Raw genomic sequence first — 27,327 nt, 5'->3', positions numbered from 1 at the left:
TTGTCTTCCTCGTCTCCCCCTCTCCCCCCGGCTCCATCACACAGCTCTTCACAGCATTTACTGTGCCTCCTTCCCTTAAGCTTCAGGGAATCCACCAAAAAAAAAAAAAATATTAAAAAAATGAAAAAAAAAAAAAAAAGCCGCTACTTCAAGACCGCGGATCATTTGGAAGAAATAAAACTGCATAAATATACCCAATTCACAGGCACACCTTAGGGAAGGAGCTATCGGGAAACTCGGGCTTGGAATAAAGGAGGCTGCAATGTAGTTTTTTTATAGGCCACACAGGTAATGGGGCGTATTAAAATATGTAAAATATATATTTTTCCATATTTTAACAGCATGGATTGAAAACAAAAGGTTATTCCTAATGGGTGTGGTCAGACCCAAGCATTAATCTCCATCGTCCTCCCGCTCCCATCCACTCATAGCAGGATGAAATCTAATCCAGAAAGCCTAATATCCCTGCCCTCGGAATATCAGATGGAAGTGGGGAAAGCAGGGGAGACCCTTCTTACAGGGAGTAGGATGCCACAAAAGGAAACTTTTTTTTCTTCCCCCCCCATACATTCATCTCACATGATGACTTCTACGGTCCATCTGTTTCCTGGCTCTTGAGCATCATTCATGAAGACTCCGGAGGCTCCTCAGGTTATCTTCTCCCAGTGGGAAAGCTGCCCACGGCTGAGAGGGGTTCAGGGAGGCAGGGGGAAGGAGGAAGCAGATCTTGCAATCGGTACTGCATACAGAGCTCAAATCCCGGACACGAGAGGTCGATGGAGCCACCGAGTCCAGACAGAAGCAGCCAGTTAAGTTCCCTTTGTAGGTTTGGAGTTTGGTTGGTTTTTGTTTTCCTTTTCTTTTTTTCTATTTTTTGCACTTTTGGAAGAGAATCGTTAAAACTGCCAATTCTTGATGTGACCAAGGACTCCGGAACAATGCATAAGAGCCTTATCCCCTCCCCTCTGAAAGGCTGCTAGTTCCCCCCACCGGGGGCACTAGGACGCTGCTGAGAACGGCACAGAACTGGACGAGATTTCGGCTGATTTCACAATGGTGATGACACTGGTGGTGGCAACTTTGGTCGGGGTGATGGGCCCTCGCGCCACGGTACGAGCAAAGGTCTGGAGTGCTTCGTACTTGGAGCGCAAGGCGTCCAGCTCTAGCTTCATGCTGCTGTTCTCTCTGGCCAGCTTCTCCACCTCTTGCTGCAGCTCGACCCGCTGCCTCTCCAGCTCCTCTTTCTGAGTCACCCGCTTGATGCGGCAGCTGGCGGCGTAGCCCCGGTTCTTCAGCGTGCGCCTCCGCTGCTTCAGACGGATGACCTCCTCTTTGGTGAGACCCCTCAGGTGCTGGTTCAGCTCCCGTACGGACATTGACACGAGTTCATCATCACTCAGCACTGGGGCATTCTCTCCTGACTCCTCCTTTACCTGCAAATACCAACAGCACAGGGGTAGCGACGACCCTTCGCGAAGGGATGCTCCGGGCAGGGAAGAGAGACGGGCCACCCCTCAGCACCGTGACACCCCTACCTGGAAAACACCCCCGAAGCGGTGCGGAGAGCACACGCTCCACTAAAACACCTGGGAAAAACACGACAGAGATCCAAGCACCGCTGTCGTCTGGGTTTGGGTAACACCCTGAAGTCAGAGAAAGCAGTGAGCCTTCCTCACCCAGTGGGAACCGAACAGTAAGATTTTTAAGGAGATAAACGTAAAGCAAAATGAAACCTTTTGCATTCCTTTGGCAGGACCTGGCATTCCTACTGAATGCTAAAGATGACACCTTTTCCCAGCATTACGCTGAGATGCCAGTGCAGCACCTCAAAAGCAGAACAGCCACATGTATGGAGGGTTTAATCCAGCATTTTGTGGCTTTTCGTTGAAGACTGCTCATCTAAGTCATGAAGAAACCCAACCCTGCTTGGCCTCAAGGAGCACAGCCCGATTCGGTTTCCCTGGTGCCCAGGCCAGGCTCTGAAGTTACACGAGAAAGACACCAAGGCCTTGCGCCTTTTCCTCAAGCAGGTTTGCTACCACAATTATTTTCAGAACCATAGAACCATTTAGGTTGGAAAAGACCTTCAAGATCATCGAGTCCAGAACCTTTAAGACATCATCCTTTCGTCTCTTCACAGATGAAAGAACATCTGGAGCGAAGAGCTGAGACACTGGAAAGAAACTGTGACAATGCCTGCACAAGCCATGGGCACACCACCACCACGCCGGTGTGTCCCAGGCGTTCACTGGCTCATGGATCTGAGATACAGCAGCTGAACACCTCCTTTCCCCAGGGCCTCCCAGTCCTGAAAGCAGAAGTACTTCATTGACAGGCCTGGGAGCAGCGGTTTCAGGATGCTGCTAATAGTCAAAAGTCTCTTGGATAGCAACCGACTTGGACAGACACGCTAGCCTCCACGCCATCCCAGAGACTTTAGACTTCTTCCTGGTATCACCAGTATTCTTCTACTCTAACCTTTCCTGTAGACAGTGGGAAATTGTATCGGCACCCATTTGTAAGTCTCTCGGAATGAAAAAGAGCAGTTGCGTACGACCGATGTCGTAGGGTTCCGCGACAGCCTCCCCTGCCACCCAGCATCGCCCGCTCGCCCTTCTCCCCTACCTTTAATGCCTTGTTCGGTTTGGGATTAGTCGTCATAACCTGAGCACAGTCTTCCGGACAAAACTGCTCAGAAATTGTAACTGGAAAAAGAAAACAAGATTTTCAGGTTACAGTAATGTCAGAGATGAAGGGAGGAAGACGATACCCAACACACGGTCCAAACCCCCAACTCAACCACCATTAAAAGAAATAACACACAGTTGTTTTAAGACACTGGGATGGATTTGGATGGACCAGTTCACCCCATCCAGATACAAGAAAGGGAAATTTGCGTTGACAAGTGCATTGCGTTTTAACGCTGAAGACCTCGTATTTTTCTATGAGCCAGCGCTGAGATTAAGTCGGGAGGGGGGAAAGGCCACCAGCTCACGTCTGTAATTAGCATTTCGGCTCACCACCATCCACCGCCCCGCAATATGCCGTCCCTTCTCACACGGAGCGCGGCCTCCCAGGCCCAGTCACTCCCTCACCTCCCTCCGGAGGAATCCCAGACGCTCAGAACAGCCTATTAGGGATGGAATTAAGAGTTACCTCCGCTCATAAAAGGCACTGGAAAGCCACAAGACAACAACTCCCTTCATTCTTATTTTGGTTATTATTAACCCGGCTCGAAATTGAATCAGCAACCCAGAAAGAAGCTGCCTGGTTCGTAACCTGCTTTCAAGAGCCGTCCCCACCCAAAGGAGACGCTACCAGAAAACCCGGAAAACAACAGAAACAAAAGCCCCCCCCCTTCCGATAACAAAGCAGGGCAGGAGTTCGCCTCTCCCAACGCACCAAGACTGTTGCTTCCCCATCCTCTCGGTCCCAGGCTGCCAGAGCTGACCTGCCCGATATTTCTCGTGACGTGGAGGCATGTCTGACCGACAGAGACCATCCCCTGCCGAGACGCTGCCCTTCACTCTCACCTCAGCCGGCGACTACGCCCCTCTGGTCGGTGCCCAGCAGAAAATCCACCTGCCCGTGCCGCCACCCAAAATCCTTCATCACCCCGCGGTGATGGCAGCACATCCGTCAGGTACCTACCGCGGGAGAGGCGGCCGCAGCCGTGCCACCATCACAGCCTCTGCCTGTCGCTCCCCAAACGGGGAGGGTGCGAGGTGCCGGTCCGTCCCCCCCCGGCCCCGAGGCAGGGCGGCTTCCAGGGCTGCACCGCAGAGCGCCCAGCCTGGATGGAGGGAGTCCTCGCTCTCTCCCTTCTCTCCCCCCCTCCCCACCCTCCAGCCCAGCCCAAACCCTCCCCATTTCCACGTCTGCATCGTGTCACACATCCTAATCATTCATGAAAAATCCAGCCAAAGCATCCCAAGCATGATTCCCTTCTGATAGTTGCCATGGTGACCTTGGGAAAGTAGCCAACCCGGAGACAGTCGCCATGGAAACAGAGAAGCCCAAAAGCAATAATGACTTCAGGTCATGTCTGTGCAAAGACATCACGAGGTCGTCGGAGAGTAAACAAACTCATTCATATCTGCGAACGGGGGGCGGCGGGATCCGGGGTGGGGGGGCGCAAAGGTGGGGTGTGGGGACCAGCGGGAGCCGTGTGGGTGAAGGTGCCAGCTCAGCCCGCGCTGCTGTCACTTGAATTTTATCAGTGGAGACGCCTTACCGTCACACGACTTACGTAAAAATCAAGACGAAGAGCATGGGGGGGAAGAAAAAAAAAAAAAAAAAAAAAAATCCCGTAAAGTGCAAAGCTGTGAGATAGTATCCTAGATATCAGGGAGTGTATTTAGGTGCCTCCTCTATTTTTAAGCCCGAGACAGCACGGCTCTCCATGTCTGGAGGAGGGACAAGGACAGCCGCACAAGCCAAGATGCTCCGTGATGAATGGACCACTTACAGCAACTGGTGTGCGCTGCGTTTTCTAGAGCATCACCGCGTCCTTCACTCCTCCCCACCCCGGGCTGTCTCCTCACCAGAGCGGGTTGGGCAGGGGGGTAAGTCCTGGTCCCGGGCTGCCCCCTCGGAGGGACGGGGACATGCCTGACCTCCGGCTGCTGCCCACGCCGCGTGTTTTGCGGCAGGGCTGACCGCAGGCAGGAGCACAGGAGACGCGTCAGACCCCCCCCCCCGGTCCACCCCTACCTCCAGGCCGGAGGCGCCGAGTAGGCGCTACCATGGAGGAGGAAGAGGAAGGAAAAAGCTCCTCGTCCCGGCGAGCTGAGGAGAGCAGAGACGCTGCCAGTGCATAAAGGAAAGGGCCGGCAGCCCCCTCCCTGCAGAGAGCGGGCCGCAGGCAGTTGGTGCCATAGTTATGCAGTGAGTCACCAGCTGTTTACAGAGTTTGCGAGCTCACATTCCCACAGCATCAGAAACTCTTCCTTCCCTCGGCATCCCCCCCCCCGGCCCTACAAGGGAAGGGGCACGCTGCTGCCGTCCCGCCACCACCGGAAAAGGAAAGCCAAAACGGAGGGGGAGGCCGGCGACCGGCCCCGTCACACCCACCCCTTACACAAAAAGCCTTTTGATCCTCACCCAGCGCGTCTTCAAAGCGCTTTCGACGCCAGCCGATGGAAAAACTGAACAGGGCCGCTTGGCCGCGCGGAGACGGAAAGAAATGTAAAACATCGCGGAAAACAAGAGGCGAGGGGTGAAGTTGCCGCCAGCGGGGGTCGGCGCTGGGGCTCGCCTGCCACCCCAGCAACGCTCCGGCTCCACGGGACAAACACCCTCCTGGTCACCTGCTGCTCCGTGTTACCAAAGCGGCATCTCCTTTCCCTGCGCACCCCTCAGCGGATGGCACAGATGCCCCGGCGCTCGGTTCGGGGTCTTGTGCCGCACGCCTGGCTCCCCCTGCACCTCAAAGCACCCCGGAGATGCCGGCATCGCTTCCAGGAAGGCTGGGATCCCTCCGAGATGGAATGGGATCCCTCCTGTGGCACCAGGGACAATGTGCCAGAGCCACCGCTGGTACAGAGAGGAGCAAGGAGGTTCAGGGCACCGTCTGGAATGGCTGCGATGCCAGAGCCCTCTTCAACCAAGGGTGGGAGATGGGGGTCTGCCCCAACCCCAAGCGCAGGATTGGGTAGGGCGAGTAGGAGCACTCAAACGAGCCCAATTCTGGCACTCAGACACCAGTACGAGTCCTGTCTCTGCACCAGGTGAACCCACAGGTGTGGTACGGGCTCCACTCGAAACCCATATGGCAGCACTCGCAACCCTCACCAACAGTCCTGCGGGGACTCGGGCTCCGACTCCGTCTCCCCACCTGCAAAATCCTCCCCATCAGGACTGTTTGGGACTATTCAGCCACCAACAGCAAGCAACTACAATTGGCACGGCATCTCCCACACTCAGAAAGGCAAAACCCCACGACAAGAGTCATAAACCCTCCTGCAAATGTGCCATATCCAGCAGCGTCCCATAACCATGCCGCACAGGGGTTTTCTGGGACCCTGCCTGCGATTTTGATTACTAGCACCCTTTTTAGTCTTTACCCTATTCCTGCCCTTCTTTTCTTAATTGCGTTTGCTGCATCACTTCTAAAATTAGGAGCTCAACTTTTTGGAGCAAGGACCGCATTACATCTCTATTCTGTAAGCCGTACAACACACTTTGAACGCTACATAAATAAAGCGGCGAGTAGTAATACACCACCAATACACCAACCAGAGCAGCTCGGATTTAAAGCGAGTGTTTTGACTGCGGGTTACATAAAGAGCCCTTGTAATTCTGCAATAAAGTTACCCATTGACAGCCTTGCCAACGCCCTCTCCCTCTCTCAAGCAACTCTGACGCCTCTTGCAACATCCTCCCAAAAACCTGGGGGTCTCCAGCTGCCATCCCAAGCCTGATGCTCTCGGCTCGGACCATCCCGAGATCCCCCGGTTCCTCTGCTCTGAGAGGGGAAGGCGGCAGAAAGCCTGTCTCGAGCAGAGGTAGGACAGAGCCTTCCACACAAGGCTTGCAATTAAGAAAGAAAACATGCCAGAATGAGATTTCAGACTTTCCACGCTACAGGGCTTTCAAAGCGCATTACGCATTAAGGAATTACTATAAAGTCCCTGCCGACACCCGACAACTGCGGATGAACTCGAATTTTAAAACTCTTTCTACACTGAAAGACAATCCCGGCCAGAACATGAGTGCCTGGCAGACGGCCCCGCTGGTGTTTAGCTTCCATCCTCAGACACGTACAGCAAACTGAAAACATGCAACCCTCACCTTCAGCCAGGCCAGCGACAACTTCCAGAGGGCAGAAAAACAGCGGAAGGTTCAAGCAGCGATGGGGATCTCCGCCATCGACTCTCAACTCAGCACCGACAGTTACACAAGGAATACTCTGCTCCTTCCCAAACGCGGCGATTTAATTCCCAGGAAGCCGTTTACTTAGTAAAGTCACCCAAATTTCTCCTTTATCAGCAAGTTATTCCCAGCTCCCGAGCGCTGGCCAAACGGATGCGCCTACCAAGGATAACAGCAGAGCTGACAGGTGAAGGGAACTACAGACGCTTCAATCCTCGTCGCTGTGCCTCTGCCGCTCGGAGGCGCGACGCGGATTCCCGGCACATCGCAGCATGGCAGGCAGAGCACCATCCCTCTCCCCATCATTCAAAAAGCCATCCGCCTGCCCTGACGGTCTTCACACATCCCGTAAGGCAGAGTGACGCTTGTCACTCATTCGTAATGGGAGCGGGGAGGGACGGGCTGACGGTGTGAATCAGAGAGTAGAAGCATATGCGAGGCAATATATTTGACATGGAGAGAGAGAAGACACAAGGAGGGGGTGAGTCACTGTTTACTGTTCTAGAGGAGCTCCACGCAGCCCTCGCCCAGCTGGCCAGCTTTCCATTTCCCTTATGGATCGGAACCAGCATCCAGCAGCAAAGGGGAGACTCGGGAACCTTCAGAGCGCGTTCGAGAGCTGCCAGGACACGGCTCTCTGAGGCGCTCTCTGGGGAAGCCTGGACACGGATCAGACAGTCTTCAGCGGTTTGGTAAACAACGCAGTCAGATGCTGCAGAGCGCCTGTGGTCAGGGAGCAGAGGATACGGAGCACCGGGGGGGTACGCTGGTGCGTCACCTCAGGAACTCCACCGAGGAGGTGGCTGAAGGGGAAAGGTATGCGGCAGCCAGCCCCGGTACCGACAAGCGTACAGCACTTTTTCCATCACGTGCTTATAAAAGGCAATGACAGAGCTACACCAGAATTACACCTCAGCATCACCAGCCCAGGGACGCGTCTCCCCCAGCCAGCCAAGCTGAGACACCGAGTGACAGCAAATAACTTGCTCGGCCACGCAGACGGGTCCTGGGGCAGAGACGGGATTCCTAACCTGACTGCTCCGGACCCCACGTGCCAGCCAGCAAGTCAGACACCTCCACCGACTGCTAATAATGGAACATAACGGTAGTGCTACTCAGGGTCCTGCAATAGTGCAAAACAGAGGGATTCGCCACACAACCTGTCCCTCTGCTGGGGAGCTCAGCGGCAGGGTCATCGCTCTCGTTACTGCCTGCCCACCCGCCCCGAGTTCTTGTCAACCCAACCCAACCCAACCATCGACATCGTCACAGAGCGCTGCATCGCTCTGTGCTTGTTTCATGCTTGGGAGCCCCTGCCCGAGTTTGAAGGTAGCCTGAAACAATGGCTCAGGCAGAAAGTGGAAACTGCCTGCTCATCTCTACGGGGTGCTGAGCCTGAAACTTCCCGATAATTGAAAGTGCTAGCGCCACTCAAGTATTTCACAGCTGGATGTTTACAAAAACGATCAGCGAGCGAGTTTATCCCACAAACCCCGACTGCCACGGGGGCCGGCGCTCCCAGCTGGCCTTTCCTCGCTTCCCAAACATCTCACACAGCTAGAGATTTTCAGTACCAAGTTCTACAGCACATTCCATGCCATTAATCATCTCCCAACACTGAGGGAAATAAGAGCGTATCAAGCTGATCTGTATTTTTTTCCCCGTTCAGGAGGCGCACGGCAGTACCGAACTCCTTCACCGCAACAGATTGCCGAGACGGGCGATGGCACAGAAATGAGATAAAACATGACAAAGCACACTATCCTTGAGAGGCAAGCGAAAAAAACAGCGTTTCTGGTTCAGAAACACCCGCCAACAGGGTGGGAGCCTGGCGTAATGCGGCCAGGGATGTTCAACCCGGCTCAAGGTGCAAAGCCCTGCCACCCTCGGAGCTCGCAGAGAGCGGGCAGGGTGTCCCCGATGGCGTGGAGTCACCGCATGGCCCCAACCTTGCGGCAATGGCCCCGTTGCTGCCGGACGATGGTCCGGCACCTCCGGCGGGTCAGAGGAGAGCGAACTCCGGGTGCTGCGCAGCCCTTCGTCTCGCCATTGGGCAACGGCGGCGTCCATCAGCTCTAGGAAGTGACTTGCACGAGGAAGGCTTCTCCACGGCGTACACACGGAAGGGGAGAGAGGGAAAAGCGGAGGAACGCGCGCGCGCCCCGTTTTCATCAGGGAGGAAAAAAATAATAATAATAGAAATCACAAGGTAAATTCCCCCTCCCCCTCCCAAAAAAACCCCAAACCTTCTCAGCCCCACAGTGTCGGGCTGCGCTTCTCGACCAACACAGGGCTTATAAAGAGTGAAAGTGCAAGGAAAAATGAAAAGAAAAAAAAAAAATATGAAAAAAGGCATGTGGCTCGCTGGGGGGAACCACTTTCACCAGTTCCGCCGTCCCAGGACCAGGCTGGGGGCATGAAATTAAGGCTTTTTCCACCCCCCTCCCCATTTTCTGTAACAACTTGGCCCAAAGGAGGAAAGTGTGGGGGGTGTGTTGGGGGGGGGGGGGGGGGGGAGCGGAGGGGGGAGTTCCAAATTGGAGCCCTCGTGGCCTGATTTTCGGCGGAACCCGTGAAATAAATCCCGCGAGGGAGGAAGAGGGGGAGGAAGGTCTTTCTCCAACAGACCCAGGGGCGGGGGGGGGGACACCCCTGCCGGTACCGAGGGGCCGCTCAGCAGGCGCGGACAAGGTTCCCCCCCCCCCCGCCCCCCAAAACCGTGTTCTTGGGCGGGGGGGCGGCAACCACGTGCCCGCCGCCGTGGTGACTCAGCACTTTTCTCTCCGCACGACCGCGCCCAACCGGACCGAACCCCCCCTCAAAAAACCGCCACCGACCCCCCCCACACTTCCACAACGCCACCCCCCCCCCCATTCGCGCCCGGGCGGGTCCTCACCTGCGGCACCTCACCGCCCGCGGGGGGGCGGTGGGAAAAAGGGGACGGGGAAGGGGGGGAGGGGGGGGGTCGTTGGGGGGGTGTTGGTGTCACCGGGGAAAGGGGAGGGGGGGGGTCGGTGCGCGGTTCCTTCTGTCCCTTTCCTTTGCCAGCGAGTCTCGCGGACAACAACAAGCGCGGGGCGCGCCCCCCCCCTTTTCCCCCCCCCCCCGTTCTCCTCCTCCTCCTTTCGCCGCGCCGCGCCGCCGACCAACCAGCGCCCCCGCCGCTTCCGGCATGGCCGCGTCAACGCCGCGCGTCACCACGCCGCGGCGCCGCCCCATTCACCCCAACGCGGCACCGCCCCATTCACGGCGGCACCTCCCCATTCACGGCACCGCCCCATTCACCCCAACGCGGCGCAACCAACCCCGCCTCCGCCTCCGCTCCCTTCCCGGCCCCGCCCCGCCCCGCGTCGTTCATTCATGGCGCGGGGAGGAGGGGGCGGGGCTACGCCGAGGCCCCGCCCCGCGGGCCGGAGCGCTGGGAGGGTGGAGGGGGAGCGGCGTGGCCGTGGGGTTTTACACACACCCCACTCACACACACCCCACACGCACACCGGAGCGTGTCCCGGACACTGTGAGGCTCTTGGGGGTGCTCAAGGGGCTGTTCTGGTCCCCGGTGCTTCGTGGCGGTGGGGGCGGTGTTGCCGTGGGGTTTTACACACACGGACACAGGCGTGGTCATGGGGTTTTACCCACACCCACCCACCCGCCACGAGTGGGGAACGTGTCCCGGACACCGTCAGGTTCTCGGTTGTGCTTAGGGTGTTATTTTGGTCCTTGGTGCTCCATGACTTGGGGGGCGCGGTATGGCAGTGGGGTTTTACACACAGCCCACACACACGGGTGGGAACTGTGTCCCGGACACCGTGAGGCTCTCGGGGGTTTTCAAGGGGCTGTTCTGGTCCCCGGTGCTTCGTGGCGGTGGGGGCGGCATCGCTGTGGGGTTTTACACGCACACACCCCACACACAAGTGGGTGGGGAATGTGTTCCAGACACTGTGAGGCTCTTGGGGGTGCTCAGGGAGGTATTTTGGTCCCCAGGTCTCCGTGGCAGGGGGTCGTGGCATGGCCATGGGGCTTTAAACCCCTCCCTACATGTGGGTGGGTGAGTTTGCAGTGGGGGAATGTGTCCCGGACACCATGAGGCTCTTGGGGGTGTTCAGGGGGCTGTTCTGCTCCCCAGCAGTCCATGGCAGGGGGATGTGGTGTGGCCGTGGGGTTTTACACCCCCATACACACGGGTGGGGAATGTGTCCCGGACACTGTGAGGCTCTAAGGGATGCTGAGAGGGCTATTTTGGTCTCCAGTGCTCCATGGCAGGGCTTGTCCCTCTCTGCCAGGCACAGGACCAGCCTTTGCCCCCAACACCGCCAGGTCCCAGAGCTTCTCCCCTGTCCCAAGCGCAGCTGCAGGGCCAAATCCTGTGCCAGGGCCAGATCTAGCACCCAGCCCTTGTGCTTTCCTTGTGCAATTGCCAGAGCTGCTAACACAACTCCCTGACCCCAATGGTGCGAGTGGCGTTTTGGAACCCGTCAGCATCCAACAATAACGAAAATGCATCGAAAATTGTAATAACAGGGGTGGTTGACCAAACCAAACTGCCTTCATCGAAACCGGGCTCCCTTTGATATTTTTTTTGTTCATAACTATATTAGAAAGTCTTTGTTGGGCCTGTGCAATTTGTGCTTTCCAGCCTCAGGGCCAAATATCCTGGTTGGAGCAGGTCTAAGGCTTTCATGGCTCCCTTTGCACAATGTGAGCTGCAAAACATGGCAAGCCCCACGTCTGCCACAGCCCCGCAGGGCCATGCGGCCGGAGCGAGCCCTGGCTGAAGCTGGGTTTGGGCAGATGCACCACCCTGCTGTTAAGAAACCCCTGTTATTTATTGGAACTGAGCTAATGAGGTTGGTTCAATCTCCCAGGCGATGGCACGAAGCTGCTGCCCAGTGTGACTGCAACGTCGGCCTTCACCTCTCCCAGATTTGCAGACTCCAGTTGAAAACCTGCCCCGGGTGCTGGGTCCTCATTGATGCCTTTGAGGTTTGTCTCCAGATCTCCTTTACGTCCTGAGCGGGGGTGGGTTCTGGTGGCTCAGAGAGCCAAGAGAAGCAAGGAGAAGGGTGCTGGTGGTGGGACCCTTGGGGCCACCTGCCCCTGTGACCTCCCTGGGTGGTAGTAACCACGAGTGGCTGGAGGGGTCCGGCATCATCCAGGGCGGACATCCACGAGATGGTGGTCCCCGAATGCAGGAGGGATGGGCTGGCTGCACCCTCGGTGGGGGTCTCACCCTCCGTGGTGACAGTCACACGTGTGGGTCTCGCTAGAATTGAGGTATTTTCTCCTGTCTTTGCAATAACATGGACCTGACTGATCGCATATGGCATGGGAGGGTCAGGTCGCCTGAAATTCTGTTTCTGGGTGAATCGGCCTGTTCACAACAGCTCTTACTTTTTGTTTTCATTCCGTGGGGAAAGCAACTCTGCTCCAAAGGTCTGTTGTCCTTTGCTGCTGACCTTTAGACTGCAGCAGCCTTCGATAGTAAACAACGAGCAGCTCTTCAGTCCCCTGAGAGTGGGAAAGCCTGGGCAGGGAACCTGCAATTATATACACTCGTTAATCAGATGAACAGGAGTGCATGGGAGAAAGGGCCTCTGGTGAAAACCTGGGTGGGAAAAGGGCTTTGTTTTGGGAAGTGTGGGATTTTGGGGGTCCAGCCCACCTGCTGTGTGCTCAAAACATGTCCAGCGTCATGATTCCCTGAAGCCACGGTGTGGGATTCAGCGCAGACACCTCTTTCACGATGCTTTGGGTAACGCGCTTTCACCTTAAAAGAGGGGTAGAGGCATCAATACACCGGGTTTTGAGACCCTGTGTGCATCCAGGCTGGGGGAAACTAAAAAATCACTAATCTCCCATATTTTCCACCTCGGGGCTTTTGAAGAGCATTGAGTGTAGATACATATACTTAAAAACAAACAAACGAACAAAGAAAAAACAAAGCACACAAACCAGAGGAGCGAGCGGCGGAGAAGCAGCCAGAGAGGCGTGTGCTGGAGGCGCCGCTACTAGAGAGGAGCGGTAGGAGCCGGAGCGTCTTGTAGGGTTTTTACGGCGGAGCTGCAGCGGCTGGGAGCCCTGCCTGCTGCCTGCCCGCTGCCTGCTGCCTGCCCGCTGCCTGCCGCCCGCCCGCAGCCACAATGTCAAGAGGAGACACGTGTATGTAAGCGCCTGCCATGGCCGGAGCGGGGCCCAGGCAGGCCGGGCAGGGGGGTCCCGTGGCGCGATGCCTCCCACAACTGGGCTGGGGACCCCCCAGCTGTAGGCACTGGTTGTGTGTCCCCCCCTCCAAGTGCCACTGCTGCGAGGTGGCATCGCGGGGCGGCCTGGCGTGAGCATGGGTGCATGGGCTGGTGGCATGTCAAGGTCCCTGGGGTTCGCATGCTGGGGGCGAGGGTGCTGGCCGGCCACGGGGGGTGGGTGCTGCCACCCCCGGGGACACCCACGCGTGGGGAAGCCACCGGGGGTTGCATAAGGCTGAGGCGCTGCGTGGGTCAGGGGCAGGTGCTCAGGGGTGGCTTCAGAGCCAGGCCCCAGTGGGTTGAGCCATTTTGGTGCCGGAGCTGCGGGGAGGGCTGCCAGGGAATAAAATCTGCTTTTTGGGGAGAGCCGTTTCGCTGAGCTTTTGCCGATCACAGGGCGGCAGTGAGCAGGGTCCGAGTGCCTCTGGCTTGGGCAGGGGATGGCAAGAAGAAAGTTGTGTCTCTTATTTAAGGTGCTGGGATCTCCTAAGCATGGGGGGCTCTTTCGCTTACGGTCCGGGAGACGTTTGCCTGAGAGGTTGTTAAAATCAGATTTTGTCAGTGGGAGGCAAAACCTGACAGCATATTCCCTGCCATCCCTTGCCCAGCCCTCCCGGGGGCTGAAACCTCTGACTCAGGGCTTTGGGTGCTGGCGGGGGATGCTCGGAGAAGGGGATGCTCGGAGCAGGGGATGCTCAGAGAAGCGGATGCTCAGAGCAGGGGATGCTCGGAGAAGGGGATGCTCGGAGCAAGGGATGCTCAGAGCAGAGGGTGCTCTGCACCTTGGAGCCGCGGTTCCCAGCACCGCGGCTCCACTCCGATGGGCAGAGGGAGCTCGGTTTTGCTTGCAGCTTCCAGAAACGCTGCAGCCCGTAAATTCAGACCTGGGAAAAACTCCTTGAGGGGCTGCTCTGCCACCCCCCGCAAGCAGGTGGGGTTCAGACGGGTGTCACTTTGTCCCTTGGGGCTGCAGGAGAGTTGTGAGGCATCGATCCTGGCAAAGCCACCCTTTGCCGAGTTTGCTGTGTGAATCTAAGCCAAGGGCGTAGACATCAGGGTGCAGGGTGCCGAGGCGGGGAGAGGCGGGCAGGCTCTGCCTGAACCGCGGGCATCGGGAGCGGGGCAGCCATCCTTGACGCTCAGGCGAGCTTTCCGCCTCTCCGACTCCTTCAAACCTGCCTCCATCTCCCCCTCGCTCCAGCGCCAGGACGATGAAGTCGTACCAGAAGCTGAGGACGGCGGGGCCGCAGCCAGCGGCATGCCGGGTGGAGGAGGAAGGAGCCGGCCCGATGCCCGCCGGCTGTGGGAAGCTGGCCCCGTGGTGGGTGGGCAGCGGGCTGCTGGTGGCCGCCGTGCTGCTGAGCGCCATCACTGTCTGGGTGCTGCGGCAAGTATCGGGGGGCTGGCCCGGACCTGCGCTGCCCCCCAAATGTCTGCTGGTACCCGAAAGCCACCGCTTTGACTGCTACCCGGAGCGACAGGTGGTGGTCACCCAGGAGCTCTGCGAAAGCCGGGGGTGCTGCTTCATCGAGACCCCTCCGCCAGCGGGGGCCAAGCGGGGGGTGCCCTGGTGCTTCTACCCCCCCGACTTCCCCAGCTACACCCTGGAGAGCCTCAACCAGACGGCGCTGGGCATGGTGGGGCTGCTGGTGCGGAGGGAGAAGGCCTATTACCCCCGGGACATCGAGAGGTTGAGGCTGGACGTGGAGTTTGAGACAGACACGCGGCTGCACATCAAGGTGAGCTCCCCATGGTTGCCCTCCAGAGCTCATGACCGTGCTCCTGCACCCCTGCACCCTCTGTCCCACCTCTGTAGGGGACCATCCCCTGCTCAGACCAGGAACAGCAGCTACCGTGCTCCAGGCAAGCCTGTATGTGGCCTCAGCGAGCATCTCCAACCCTTTGCTCTCTTGCTTTGCTGGTCTTTAAAGAGTGTTTTCTCCCTTTTGCAGATAACGGATGCGGCCAACCCGCGGTACGAGGTTCCCCTCGAGGTTCCCCGGGCCATGAAGAGAGCGGAAAACCCCATCTACAGCCTGGACTTCTCCCGGGACCCCTTTGGGCTGCTGCTGCGGCGCAGGGCGACGGGGACGGTGCTGTAAGAACCCACCTCCTCTGCATCCCACAACGAGTAGGGGAAAGCTCATCCCACCCTAGTCAGGCTCCAGCACGCTTCCCGGAGGTTTTTCCATTGGGAAAACCACACAGTAGGATCTCCATTCAATAATTACTCTTCATCTTTCCAGAAGTGCTGATGTGGGGATGTGGCAGCACATGGCTTCCTGGCCCCATGAGCTGGCCACGTGCCGGCTGTGGCCATGGCAGGGCTGGGTGGGATCAGCACCTCTCCAAAAATCTCCCAGTGCCCTAATTCCTTGCCACATCCTACAGCAGCCAAACATTGTGCTGGTCCCCAGCACATCACCAATAAGAGACCTGGTGACTCGAGGAAAGGGCCACCAAAAGGTTGTGGCTTTGCCTGTTTCACCCTGCTTTTGGGTCTCCCTGGCTGTCCAAGCTATAGGGACACCCACAGCTCCAGGCTTTTTGTGGAAAAGGACAGCGGGTGGCTTTGCTGTGCTGCTGTCAGTCACCTCCATGGCTTTGCCCACACTAAGCTGTTGGTGATGGTCAATATATGACCAGGGTATTTTGAGATCCCATCCTTTCCTCCTCCTCCCCGTTTGCTGGTGCCTGTGGTCCGTACTTTACTTGGGAGCTGCTTATCGGTGACGACAGGCTGAAAAACCCCACCGCCATATCTCCTCTGTGGTTAATAATAACCTGGGTGGAAACTTCTGGTGTCTAAGGCAAGGCTGCGCTGTGCTGGGTCGGGCTGGTTCAGGCTGGGGCTGAATTTGCCGCCCAGGCCGAGGTGTTGGGGCTGGCTGCAGGGTGGGACATGCACCGCCATGCCGGCCCTTGGGATGCTTCGAGAGGGAAAGGCTCAATTGTTGGTGGGCAAATGGATCCAGCTGGATCCCAGCATCCCCTCTTGACTCTCTCTCTCCTTCCGTGTCACCCTGGCAGGCTCAACACCACCGTGGCCCCCTTGATCTTCGCTGACCAGTTTCTCCAGATCGCCACGTTGCTCCCGTCCAGGTTCCTCTACGGGCTGGGGGAGCACCGTGGCCCCCTCCTACACAGCCTGGACTGGAGCACCCTCACGCTGTGGGCACGCGACGTCTCTCCCACGGTACCATCCCCCCCCTCCCCGCCGGGGCACGGGGGGCGAGGACGCTCGTGAGAGCGGGATACCACTCTCCAGGGCGCTGGACAAGCCCTGGGAAAACATGGCAAGAGGCTGGGCAGCAGCAACGGGAGAGGCAGGGGGTGGTTGAGGCCAATGGGCAGATATGTGCCAGGGAGGGTTTCAGAGCAATTGCAAAACGCTCTTGGCACTCGAAGGGCCCCGGGTGTTTTCCGCTCCACCCTGCCACTCGTGCAACAGGTTGCAGCGAGGTGGGAGGTTTCCCCCTTGCCCGGTTCAGCTCAGAAGCAGCCCCCGAGCTGCAAGGAAGAAGCAGCCTCCCATGGCCTTCAGCGCCAGCTCCCAACCCATCCTCATCCCTCGCCTTGTCCTCCCTGGGGGGTGACAGATGCCTGGTTAGGTGGTGGCAGCAGATGCAACCCGGGGCCATTTATTCACCCCCGGTGACGTGGGGCTTTCCTGCCCTGCCTGGGAGCTGCTCTCTCACCCGGCACCTCCTCTTTGCAGGAATCATTCAACCTCTACGGCGCTCATCCCTTCTACCTGCTGATGGAGGAGGGCGGAGATGCTCACGGGGTTTTCCTCCTCAACAGCAACGCGATGGGTAGGTGTCCTGGGGCACCCCGGCTGGCTTGTCCCTGGAGGAGGACTCGGCAGGTGGGGATAGATGGGAGCTGCTGGAGCTCCCGGTTTGGGAACTTGGGGCGAGAGGAAGCCGTAAAAGGGAAAGATGTGGTTTGATGGCTCCGTTATTGAGCGTAGCCATCTGTTTCCTGGCTACGACGAGGCTCTTTAGCAACTGCCGAGCAGTTTAACCACATGCCCAGCTGCTGAGTTGCCATCGGAAAAGCAAGTCCCTCGCATGCGGGTCCGTGCTAGTGCCCCCTCCGCCTGAAACGGCCTTGCCCCCAGGCCCGGTGGCGTGACACGGCTGGGGCGCAGCCGGAGATGCCGAATGCCGCCCGCGCTCTTCCCAGCTGTGCTCCGCCGGCTGCGGCTGTGGGAGCCGCCCGTGTGTGCCAGCTGATAACGCAGCAGCTCCCGCGGGCTCCTGCCATGTCGGGGACGGCACCAGCCACCACCCTTCCCTCCCAGCAGCCGCCGCTTGCAGGCAGCTGGGCCGATGCCACACATGCCGGGGCTCTCGTAGCTCCAGCTGCGCTTGGCTTTATTGCAGCGATGCTCCCAAAGAGGAGCTCAGGGGAGATGCAGCCACCTGAGCTGAGGTTCAAGGGCTTGTTCATGTGAAAAACCCTTCCCAGGAAAGCCCTTGCTCCCACGTGCTTGTCCAAGTAGCTCTCAATTCACTCTAGGAGGGATGTGGGGGGAGGACGTGAAGGAAAGCCTTGTGTGCTTGTTCTTCAAGTGGAAGCTGGGAGAGCCACGCAGCTTTGGGCTTAAAGAGCAATTTTTAAAGATAGGGAGCTTTCTCCCCATGTAAATCAGTGATCTCCCCAAGCTGTGATGATTTAAGCCCCCAGGCGCCCGTTTAGCATCCACTGAGTGCAAGGCAGGGATTTCTCCGTTCCCCTGCCAGAGGTTGAGCGTTGCCTGCGGCACTGCCTGGTCCCTGCCGTGGTGGTCGGGGTCTGGGAGCTGCTTCCCAATTCTCACCATCTTTTTCTCTTCCCCACCCCTGCAAAGAGGTGGCCCTGCAGCCAGCTCCAGCCCTGACCTGGAGGACCATCGGGGGGGTGTTGGATTTTTACATCTTCCTGGGGCCTGACCCCAACATGGTCATCCAGCAGTACCAGCAGGTGATAGGTAAGTGCCCGCATCCCGACGTGGCCATCTGCAGGCACCTTCCCCGCACCCCCATCCCTGTCTCACCCCAGCTTCACCACCGTCCCCGGTTTTCCCAGCTGGGGAGTGGTCCGCGGTCCCCAGCCATCCCATCCCCAGCCCTCCCAGCACATCAGGGGTCAGCGGTCACCTCCTTTCCCCCTTGTGCCCTTCCCCTCCCATCCTTTTGAGATGCTGCTCTTGTCTTGGTGCACTTCATCTGCCTCCCACTCTCCCGCTTCAGGATTCCCGGCCATGCCGCCCCTCTGGGCACTCGGCTTCCACCTCTGCCGCTGGGGCTACGGATCCAGCAACGAGACCTGGCAGACTGCAAGAGCCATGAGGAACTACCAGATCCCCCAGGTAACCCCCCAGACCCATGGAGGGGGGGCCCGGGCTCTGTCACCCATCCCTGAGCCTCTGTCCCGCAGGATGCACAGTGGAATGACATCGATTACATGGACGGGTACCGGGACTTCACCATCGATCCCCAGAAGTTTGCCTCCCTCCCCTCGCTGGTGGAAGACCTCCACAAACACGGGCAGCGCTACGTTATGATCTTGGTACCCCCCTTTCTGCCCTCCTGTGCTGTCTGTGAGATGCAAGGCAGAGGTGTAAGGGATACTTGTGGTCCCAGCTGATCATCCCTGGCCCCCGGGGATTTTTATCCGAGGTCGGTCCCCAGCGCTGGGCGGGCAGCTGTAAACTGCCACTGGAAATCCCCCTCATGCAGGGACCACGGAGGCACGGGCCAGGTTCTCGTGCTGTGTTCCTGTCTGCTGCGGGAGGACAAGGATGCCCCTGTCCCCCGTGGGCGAAAGGGTGGAGGAACTGCGGGTCAGGCTGTTTAACTCGTGGGTGCTCGGCTTGGGTGCCCCCGCATCCCCACGAGTGCTGGGATCTCATGACCCGGCTGTGATCTCCCATCTTCCCTCCTCAGGGAAAGTGGGTGCGGGTTCTGCATGCTGGGGGCGGTGGGGACCGGGGGTTCCTGGGGAGGGAGAGGTCGTGTTCCCTCCCGGTTGAACTCCTGTTGTAGCCCAAGCCTGTCCGTGACCCGATGTTTCTTGCATAAGCGCAAGATTTCTTGTATTTGTCCCCCCCTGCCCCAAAACGCCCTAACGGGTCCTGGGGACTTGCAGAAGTGGCATTTTAGAAAACATGCCTGGAAGTGTTGAAGCAAGTTTCTGTTCCCCTTGGGGGGAAACAGCCGCTGTGTGTGGGCTCCGGCTGACCCCGGCTGGGTCGTCGTCTTCTCTGAATCACACCGGCCTGGCAGGGGGAAGGGGCCGCGGTCTGACGGGAAAGGCACTAACCCTCTGCTCCGTACCCAGGATCCCGGCATCAGCAGCACTAACCCTCACGGCTCCTACTGGCCTTTCGATGAAGGCTTGAGACGGGGCTTGTTCCTCAACACCACCCAAGGGCAGCCGCTCATCGGGCAGGTGAGGAGCTCCGGGGGGAAATCCCAGCCCCGCAGGGTTGTGCAATAGCAGGGATTTCATCCCTCGAGCTGGAGGGAAAGCCAAGTGGCCGAGGAACCTCTCTGGGATGATTGCCAGAGCCTGGCTCAGCCCTCGGCCTCGCGGGTCACCTCCCGGTGTCTCCCCTGCCCCGGCGGAGGAGCCCGTGGAAGTCATATGAGCTTAATGGAGCCGGCGGTGCTGCCCAAGGCCGGTCATCTGATTTCTATCCCTTCCCGTTTCTGGGGTGAGGGGACGTTGTCCACGATGGACATGCGCCTCCGGATCTACTCCACAGTGGTTCCCTCCCAGTTTATCCCTGCTAGTTGCTCCCACCGGCCATCTACAAGGAGGGGGCTTTTAATGCAGCCTGAAAACGTGGGGAAAAATTAATTGGCTAAAATTCCTGAAGTGAGGCAAAGTGCAGAGAAGTCGTGCCCTGGCCTGGTTGGTGTCAGGGCTTGTGGAAGCAGAGGCAGAGCGGCCGCTCCATCTGCTGCTGCCCGCCCGGCTGCGGAGGGGTCCCCAGCGCCCTCAGGCTCCAGGGTACCACGGAGGCGGGAGGGATGCTGCGCGCGTGGCATCCAGGACTCGAAGCAGTCGGCCTGGCTTTATCTTCTGTTTTATTGCCCTGTGTCCTTCTGCGCGCTCACAGCCCTGTGGCACCCTGTTCCCTGCGGCAGGGTGAGCCCAAGCTGCCTGCCTGCTGAACCTGTGGGTCTGCGGTGTCCCCACAGGTCTGGCCCGGTTTCACTGCCTTCGCAGACTTCTCCAACCCGGACACGCAACAGTGGTGGCTGGAGAACCTGCAGCGCTTCCATGCCCACGTGCCCTTCGATGGCCTCTGGATTGTAAGTCCCTCCTTGCCTCTGGGTCACTCCCTGCTGGCAGCTTGGCTCGCACCCGCTGTGTGTCCTGGCCGGACCCTCTGTCCCTCCAATGCAGCTTTTCCAGGTTTATCCACTAATACCCAAAACCTCCCCCTTGAAAATGCTCCCTGATTTTCTTTGCTTAGGACATGAATGAGCCATCCAACTTCATGGATGGGTCTGAAGACGGCTGCCCCCCGGGAGAGCTCGACAGCCCACCGTACACACCGGGTAAGGAGGGACATGAAATACCCCCGCTGGTAGGTACCACGCGCTTTGGGATTGCTGGCAGCCGGGTGCTATGGGAGAAAACCATTTTTAAGAGACATCATGTCTCCATTTTACACCCTGAACGTCTCCATCCCTCCTTGTGCATGCCGGTATCCGTGCCCCCGAACCTTGCACGCTTGTCAGAGCCATGTCAGGGTGCAGGATGGGACCATCTGCCAGAGCTTTCGGTGCTGGGTCGGCAGCGATGGCTGGCCTCCTGTATGCGGGAGGGCTGGCCCAGAGCCAGCAAGCGTGGGGGGGCTTCACCTCCCCTGCATCCCCCCACCACCCCATGCCAACGGGGGCTCTCCCTCCTGGCAGCCGTGCTGGGCGATTCCCTCTCTGCGAAGACGGTGTGTGCCTCGGCGAAGCAGAAAGCCTCGGTGCACTACAACCTCCACAACCTCTACGGGCTGATGGAAGCCAAAGCCACGGCGAGGTACCCGAGCATCCCGCTGCCCGCCGGCCTGGGGATGGGACGGGACAAAATCCTGATGCTCAGGGTTGTGTAGGAAAAGGACAAGGATTTCACAGAACCATAGAATAGTTTGGGTTGGAAGGGACCGTTAAAGGGCAAGGACATCTTCAGCCAGGTTGCCATCCAACCTGACCTGCAATGTTTCCAGGGATGAGGCATCCACCACTTCCCTGGGCAACCTGGGCCAGGGTCTCACCACCCTCAGCGTAAAAAATTTCTTCCTTATATCTAGTCTAAATCTTCCCTCTCTTAGTTTGACGCCATTACCCCTTGTCCTATGACTTGAGTACCTGCCCCAAAGGGGAGATGCTCTGGCTGCTCACAGCCTCCGGGATGGGAATGACCCAGCAGAGGAGAGGAGCCGACACCGCTCCGGGAGGGATGGGTGGATGCGGCCGGTCCTGGCGCGGAGCCTTCCCTGTACCACTCAGGCTGACCCTCCAGCACCGTGGGGCAGCCGTGGGGCTGGACCTCTCCCCCCGCTCTTGTGGGATAAGGTGAACTCCCAGGGAGCTGCTCTCACCTCCTGCTCCCAGCTCTCCCCGTTGTTTTCCAGTGCCTTGATCCAGATCCGGGGGAAGCGCCCCCTTGTCATCTCCCGCTCCACTTTCCCCAGCCAGGGCCAGTACTCAGGGCACTGGCTGGGCGACAACCGGAGCCAGTGGAAGGACATGTATTACTCCATCCCAGGTGGGTGCCACGGGCTGCACGCAGACCCCCCGTCTACGCGCACCCCCAGTTCTGTCAAGCTTTCTGCTTGTTTGGAGACATCTCCGAAACTCCCTGCACCCTGCTGACCATCCCTGCCTGCAGGGCTGCTGAGCTTCAGCCTCTTCGGCATCCCGCTGGTTGGGGCGGACATCTGCGGCTTCTCCGGCAGCACCTCGGAGGAGCTGTGCACCCGCTGGATGCAGCTGGGTGCCTTCTACCCCTTCGCCCGCAACCACAACACCCAGAACGAGAAGGTCGAGGGCAGCGTGCCCGGTGGGAGGCATCCCAGGGGTGGGATGCGGGATGCAGGATGGGGATGTGGGATGTAGGATGAGGGATGCGGGATGTGAGGTGGGGGGATGCTGGGTGGGGGATACGGGATGGGGGATGCGGGATGGGGGATGCGGGATGGGGATGTGGGATGTGGGATGGGGATGCGGGATGGGGGATACAGGATGTGGGATGGGGATGTGGGATGTGGGATGGGGATACAGGATGGGGGATGCGGGATGGGGGATACGGGATGGGAGATATGGGATGGGGGGTGCGGGATCGGGGATACAGGATGTGAGATGAGGGATGTGGGATGGGGGATATGGGATGTGGGATGGGGGATGCAGGATGGGGCCTGCAGAATGGGGGCTGCAGGATGTGAGATGAGGGATGCTGGATGGGGGCTGCGGGATGTAGGATGAGGGATGCGGGATGTGAGGTGGGGGATGCTGGGTGGGGGATGCAGGATGGGGGATGTGGGATGCGGGATGCGGGATGGGGATGTGAGATGGGGGATGCTGGGTGGGGGATACGGGATGGGGGATATGGGATGGGGGATGGGGATGGGGGATACAGGATGTGGGATGGGGATGTGGGATGTGGGATGGGGGATGCAGGATGGGGGATGCAGGATGGGGGATACGGGATGGGGGATATGGGATGGGGGGTGCGGGATCGGGGATACAGGATGTGAGATGAGGGATGTGGGATGGGGGATATGGGATGTGGGATGGGGGATGCAGGATGGGGCCTGCAGAATGGGGGCTGCAGGATGTGAGATGAGGGATGCTGGATGGGGGATGCGGGATGTGGGATGGGGGATGCAGGATGGGGGATGCGGGACCTCAGATGTGGGATGCGGGATGCAGGAGGGCAGGGGCAGTGGGGATGCCTGGTAGGTTGGGGATGGGGCGGCTGCTGACTCCCCACATCTCCCCCAGGCCCAGGACCCGACAGTATTCAGCCCAGCGGCGAGGACGGCCATGAAGGACGTGCTGCTGACTCGCTACTCCCTCCTGCCCTTCCTCTACACCCTCTTCCACCGTGCCCACCTGCAAGGGGACACCGTTGCTCGGCCCTTGTTCTTTGAGTAAGAGCATCCCCACCGGGAGCCGGGGAGATGCTTAGGCTGGATCACGGAGAAGCGGCCGATCCGAGCGGCGTCTCCATCCCGCCGCAGGTTCCCACGGGATGTGGCCACCTTGGGGCTGGACAGGCAGTTCCTGTGGGGCCGGAGCCTGCTGGTGACACCGGTGCTGGAGCCCGGAGTGGACTCGGTCATGGGCTACGTCCCCCGAGGCGTGTGGTACGACTTCTACACGGTGAGGAGCACCCCAGCGCTCAGCCAGGGGCCAGATGGTCCTTGCTCAACCATCTTGGGGCTGCGGGTGGGAAGTCACAGCTGAGCCCAGCAAGCCCTGATGAAGGAAGAGGTGGGGATGGCTGCTCCCCAGACCCATGCCTGAGCCCCCCACCGTGCCCCTGAACCCCTCACACCCGTGTCTCTCACTGCCTGCCCAGGGCTCCTCAGTGAACAGCAGCGGGGAGATGCTGAAGATGTCAGCTCCCCTGGAGCACCTCAACCTGCATGTCCGGGAGGGCGCGATCCTGCCCACCCAGGTGAGCACCCACCCGTCCCTTCCCCAGAGACTGTCCACAGAGCGTGTCCCCACCAGCTCCTTAGCTCCTGGACCCCCATCCCGGGTGCTCACAGCCCTACAGCACCCATGTCTTTGAACCCCAGAAACCAGAGACCACCAGCGAGGCGACCCGAAGGAATCCCCTGCGCCTCATCGTGGCCTTGTCCCAGAGTGGCACTGCCTGGGGGGACCTCTTCTGGGACGATGGCGAGAGCCTGGGCACCTTTGAGCGGGGCAGCTACTCCTACCTGGTGTTCAACGTCACACAGGTGGGATGCAGTGGGGAGTGCAGGGGTCGGGGGGCCCGTGGCACTTGGCCACCTCGAGCTCATGCCATTCCTCCCTACAGAACATCTTCACCTCCACTGTCCTTCACGCCAGTGCCGAGGCCACCGAAGTCACCATTGGCACCCTGAGCATCTTTGGGGTGCAGGAGCCACCCAGCAAAGTCCTCCTGAACGGCCAGGAGAAGCCCTTCTCCTACCTGGGCAACCAGGTATGGCCCCATCTCAGGGTGCCCTATCCTGGAGGTCCTCATCCTGGGGGTCTCCATCCCTCCTCCCCCAGCCCTTGTCACAGGGTTGGTGTCCGAGGAGGTGGATGAGGACTCCAAGGTGGCTGTCCCACCATGTTGGGGTTCAGGGGGAGCGGAGCTGAGCCAAGCCTCGCTGAGGCTGTACCCCAGAATGTCTCTTCTCCTCCCACAGGTTCTCACCGTGAGCGACCTCGGCCTCAGTCTCAGCCAGGGCTTCACCCTGCGGTGGCTGTGAGGGGGAGACACAGGTTGCCCCCACCTTGCCCAGGCCACCTGGCCAGAAGATGCTGGGTGCTCCGGCCCTATAGGCTGGGGTGCCACCACGGAGGAGGCGGTGGGGACTGTCACCTGCTGCCATGTGCCCCCTCCACATGGCTGGGGACCGGGGAAACTTGGCTGCTGGGTGTCCCCCACATGGTCCCGGGTGGGCAGTGTGGACGGAGGTGTGGATGGAGGTGTGGATGGAGGTGTGGGTGGAGGTGTGGGTGGAGGTGTGGGTGGAGGAGATGTGGATGGAGGTGTGGATGGAGGTGTGGATGGAGGTGTGGGTGGAGGAGATGTGGATGGAGGTGTGGGTGGATATGTGAGTTGAGGTGTGGGCGCCCGCTGTCCCTGCTCAATAAAGGCACATGGAGAACCCGTCCTGGGAGCGTGACGTGGGAACAGGGGCGGTGGCATGGGGTGGGGGGTGGACGGTTGCCGAGGGGCCGCCCAATTTCAGTCCCTGATCTCCATCCTCGCGATCTCAGCTGCTCAATCTCGGCCCCTGTCCAAGCCGCCCCCGCCATTCCAGCCCCTGATTCCATCCCTCCCATCCCAATCCCCCCGATCCCACCCTCAGTTTCTGCCCTTAATCCCCCCACATTCCGTCCCCCCCATCCCAGCCCCTTGACCCCCCTCTCTGACCCCAGATCCCCCCCAATCCCAGCGCCACCGAACAGCCCCCCCAGTCTCAGCCCCTCGAGACCCAAAATCCCCACTCCCAGTCCCACTCTGGCCACAGCCTCCCCCAAAATCCCCCCCGATCTCCCCCGTCGTCCTCCCCCGGGATGCAGTTCTCCCTCCCCCCCGCTGGGGGGCGTCACAGCTCCCCTCGGCGTCGCGCCCTCCAGCCACCAGGGGGCGCTGTCCGGCGGCGCGGGGCGGGAAGTGCCGCTCCATCGCGGCGCGGTGGGAGCGGCGGGGAGGGGGGGTCGCGGCGGAGCACTTCCGCTTCCGGGTGGCGGCGGCAGATCGGCGGCGGTCGCGGAGGCCCGCGGTCGCTGGCACCATGAACCGTCCGAAGGCGGCGGCCGTGCGGCGGCCCAGCGCCGTGCCCAAACCCTCCGGTGAGTCCTGGCGGGCTTCGGCCGGGCCGGGGTGGGGTCCGGGGGGTCTCCGGTGGCCGCGGGTCGGTGCTGTCACGGCTGTCCCCTTGTCCCCTCGCAGCGCACCCGCCGCCGGGAGACTTCATCGCGCTGGGCTCCAAGGGGCAGAGCGGCGAGGGCAAAGCCGCCGTCACCCTGCTGAAGCCGGCGCCCCCCGGGCTGCCCTCCGAACGCAAGCGGGAGGCGGCCGCCGCCTTGGCGGGCCCGGCGGGGCTGCCCGGCCTGGCCAAGCGCCCCAAGCTCTCCTCCACGCCTCCCCTCAGCGCCCTGGGACGGCTGGCGGAGGCGGCCGTGGCGGAGAAGCGAGCCATTTCACCCTCCATCAAGGAGCCGTCTGTCATCCCCATCGAAGGTGAGGCCTCGCGGTGCTTCCATTCGAGCGAGGGTGCAAATTTCAGTTTACCTTCCCAAGAGCCTCAGCCCCGGGGGCCTTTCTCTAAGCCCACAACCCAAGGTTTATGTGCAGTCTTTACGGGTTTCCTTGCTGGATGTAGGGCTGAAGTCACGGTTGTGTCTCTCCTCTCCTGTTGGCATTCGGTTGTGTTTATCCTGTCTGATAGCTGCTTAATGGCAGCAGCTGAAAGACTCCCTGAGGAAATCTTTGAGTCCCAATTGTGGTATTTTACTCACCTATTTCTTTAGTAGACTCTGTATCCGGACGTTGCTTGTTTTTTGAGGTATCATTCTGTTTTCTGGTGTTTGATACATTTGCAGAGGAGTATTCTAGCGCGGGCCAACTGAAAAATAATCAAGGGGTGTTGTCCGGTGTGAAACAGAAGTTTTAATAGCAATTGGGGAGGGAAAAACCATTGTAGAGGGTAAAGGTGAGCTGGTCCACGCTTTGCTTTCCTGGTGACTGGCCCTGCCAGTGTCCCGGGGCAGGTTATTTTGTGTGAGGGTAAATCCTGATGCCCGTGTGCTGATGGTTGCAGTGGTCCCCACGGTGCTGCTGGATGAGATTGAGGCAGCAGAGGCAGAAGGCAACGACGACCGTATCGAGGGGGTGCTGTGTGGAGCCGCGAAGCAGCTGAAGATGAACAGAGCCAAACCTGATACCACGCTCTACCTGAGCCTCATGTACCTGGCAAAAATCAAACCAAACATATTTGCCACTGAAGGTGTTATCGAGGTGAGGGCTGTGCCACATCGGGACTCTTGGGCTTACTGATGTAGCGTTGCTGCCAGCTTGTGAGCCTAATTGCAGTTCCTCTCAAGCCAGAGCGTAATCTGCATGTCTTTGTAAATACTATAGCTTTGTGGCAAGCTGCTGCAGTTTGTACGTCTTTTTCTAAAGCTTTTCTGTATGCTTTCTTGCAAGATGGCTTGTTTATTATTTTTTTTAATATATTTTTTGTGGATGATATTGCAGGCACTGTGCAGCCTGCTCCGAAGAGATGCCTCCATCAATTTCAAAGCCAAAGGGAATAGCCTCGTGTCTGTCTTGGCCTGCAACCTTCTCATGGCAGCTTACGAAGAGGATGAGAACTGGCCAGAGATCTTTGTCAAGGTTGCTGAACCAAGAGGGCTTCTGCCAGAATGTGGGGAGACTGGAGAAAACCAGCCAGGGTTGGGAAGGCTGCATGTGCTGGGGGTGGGATAGAAGCAGAGGATGTATT

At 59.2% G+C, this 27,327-nt stretch overlaps 3 protein-coding genes across 12 annotated transcripts in view; 2 read left to right on the top strand and 1 right to left on the bottom strand.

The window, feature by feature from the left end:
• Positions 1–292: 292 nt before the first annotated feature.
• On the bottom strand, positions 293–10,089 carry MAFK (MAF bZIP transcription factor K). Of its 6 annotated transcripts, XM_074596583.1 has the most exons (4): positions 3,652–3,835; positions 3,021–3,130; positions 2,626–2,705; positions 293–1,433 (listed from the first exon to the last, which is right to left on the bottom strand). In XM_074596583.1, exons 3-4 carry the CDS (start codon positions 2,659–2,661, stop codon positions 999–1,001), a joined length of 471 nt encoding a protein of 156 aa, XP_074452684.1. In that variant the 5' UTR covers positions 2,662–2,705; positions 3,021–3,130; positions 3,652–3,835; the 3' UTR covers positions 293–998. The 6 variants fall into 6 exon arrangements, with proteins under 6 accessions (XP_074452684.1, XP_074452681.1, XP_074452683.1 ...); XM_074596580.1 differs by lacking the exons at positions 3,021–3,130; positions 3,652–3,835 and adding an exon at positions 9,770–10,089; XM_074596582.1 differs by lacking the exons at positions 3,021–3,130; positions 3,652–3,835 and adding an exon at positions 6,793–7,663.
• Positions 8,958–24,987, top strand: LOC141747044 (lysosomal alpha-glucosidase-like). Of its 4 annotated transcripts, XM_074596575.1 has the most exons (21): positions 8,958–9,082; positions 11,736–11,853; positions 14,314–14,851; positions 15,065–15,210; positions 16,143–16,308; positions 16,831–16,927; positions 17,968–18,087; positions 18,350–18,468; positions 18,537–18,668; positions 19,440–19,550; positions 20,306–20,419; positions 20,584–20,668; positions 21,029–21,146; positions 21,742–21,875; positions 21,999–22,150; positions 23,111–23,259; positions 23,350–23,491; positions 23,691–23,789; positions 23,914–24,078; positions 24,159–24,305; positions 24,517–24,987. In XM_074596575.1, the coding sequence occupies exons 2-21, from the start codon at positions 11,843–11,845 to the stop codon at positions 24,577–24,579; spliced, it is 2,808 nt and encodes a 935-aa protein (XP_074452676.1). In that variant the 5' UTR covers positions 8,958–9,082; positions 11,736–11,842; the 3' UTR covers positions 24,580–24,987. The 4 variants fall into 4 exon arrangements, with proteins under 4 accessions (XP_074452676.1, XP_074452677.1, XP_074452674.1 ...); XM_074596576.1 differs by lacking the exons at positions 8,958–9,082; positions 11,736–11,853 and adding an exon at positions 12,824–13,029; XM_074596573.1 differs by lacking the exons at positions 8,958–9,082; positions 11,736–11,853 and adding an exon at positions 13,010–13,201.
• A 558-nt stretch (positions 24,988–25,545) lies between these two features.
• INTS1 (integrator complex subunit 1) overlaps positions 25,546–27,327 on the top strand; it is a 28,712-nt gene continuing 26,930 nt past the window's right edge. For both annotated transcript variants that reach the window (XM_074596819.1, XM_074596818.1), the window contains exons 1-4: positions 25,546–25,672; positions 25,773–26,063; positions 26,644–26,840; positions 27,081–27,218. In XM_074596819.1, the coding sequence (XP_074452920.1) occupies positions 25,615–25,672; positions 25,773–26,063; positions 26,644–26,840; positions 27,081–27,218 (684 nt within the window). In that variant the 5' untranslated portion in view covers positions 25,546–25,614. The remainder of the gene's footprint in view (positions 25,673–25,772; positions 26,064–26,643; positions 26,841–27,080; positions 27,219–27,327) is intronic.

The sequence above is a fragment of the Larus michahellis genome, chromosome 8 (genome assembly GCF_964199755.1).
Source record: "Larus michahellis chromosome 8, bLarMic1.1, whole genome shotgun sequence".
Taxonomy (NCBI): domain Eukaryota; kingdom Metazoa; phylum Chordata; class Aves; order Charadriiformes; family Laridae; genus Larus; species Larus michahellis.
The sequence above is the reverse complement of the archived record's forward strand: the minus strand, read 5'-3'. Positions and strand labels throughout refer to the sequence as shown.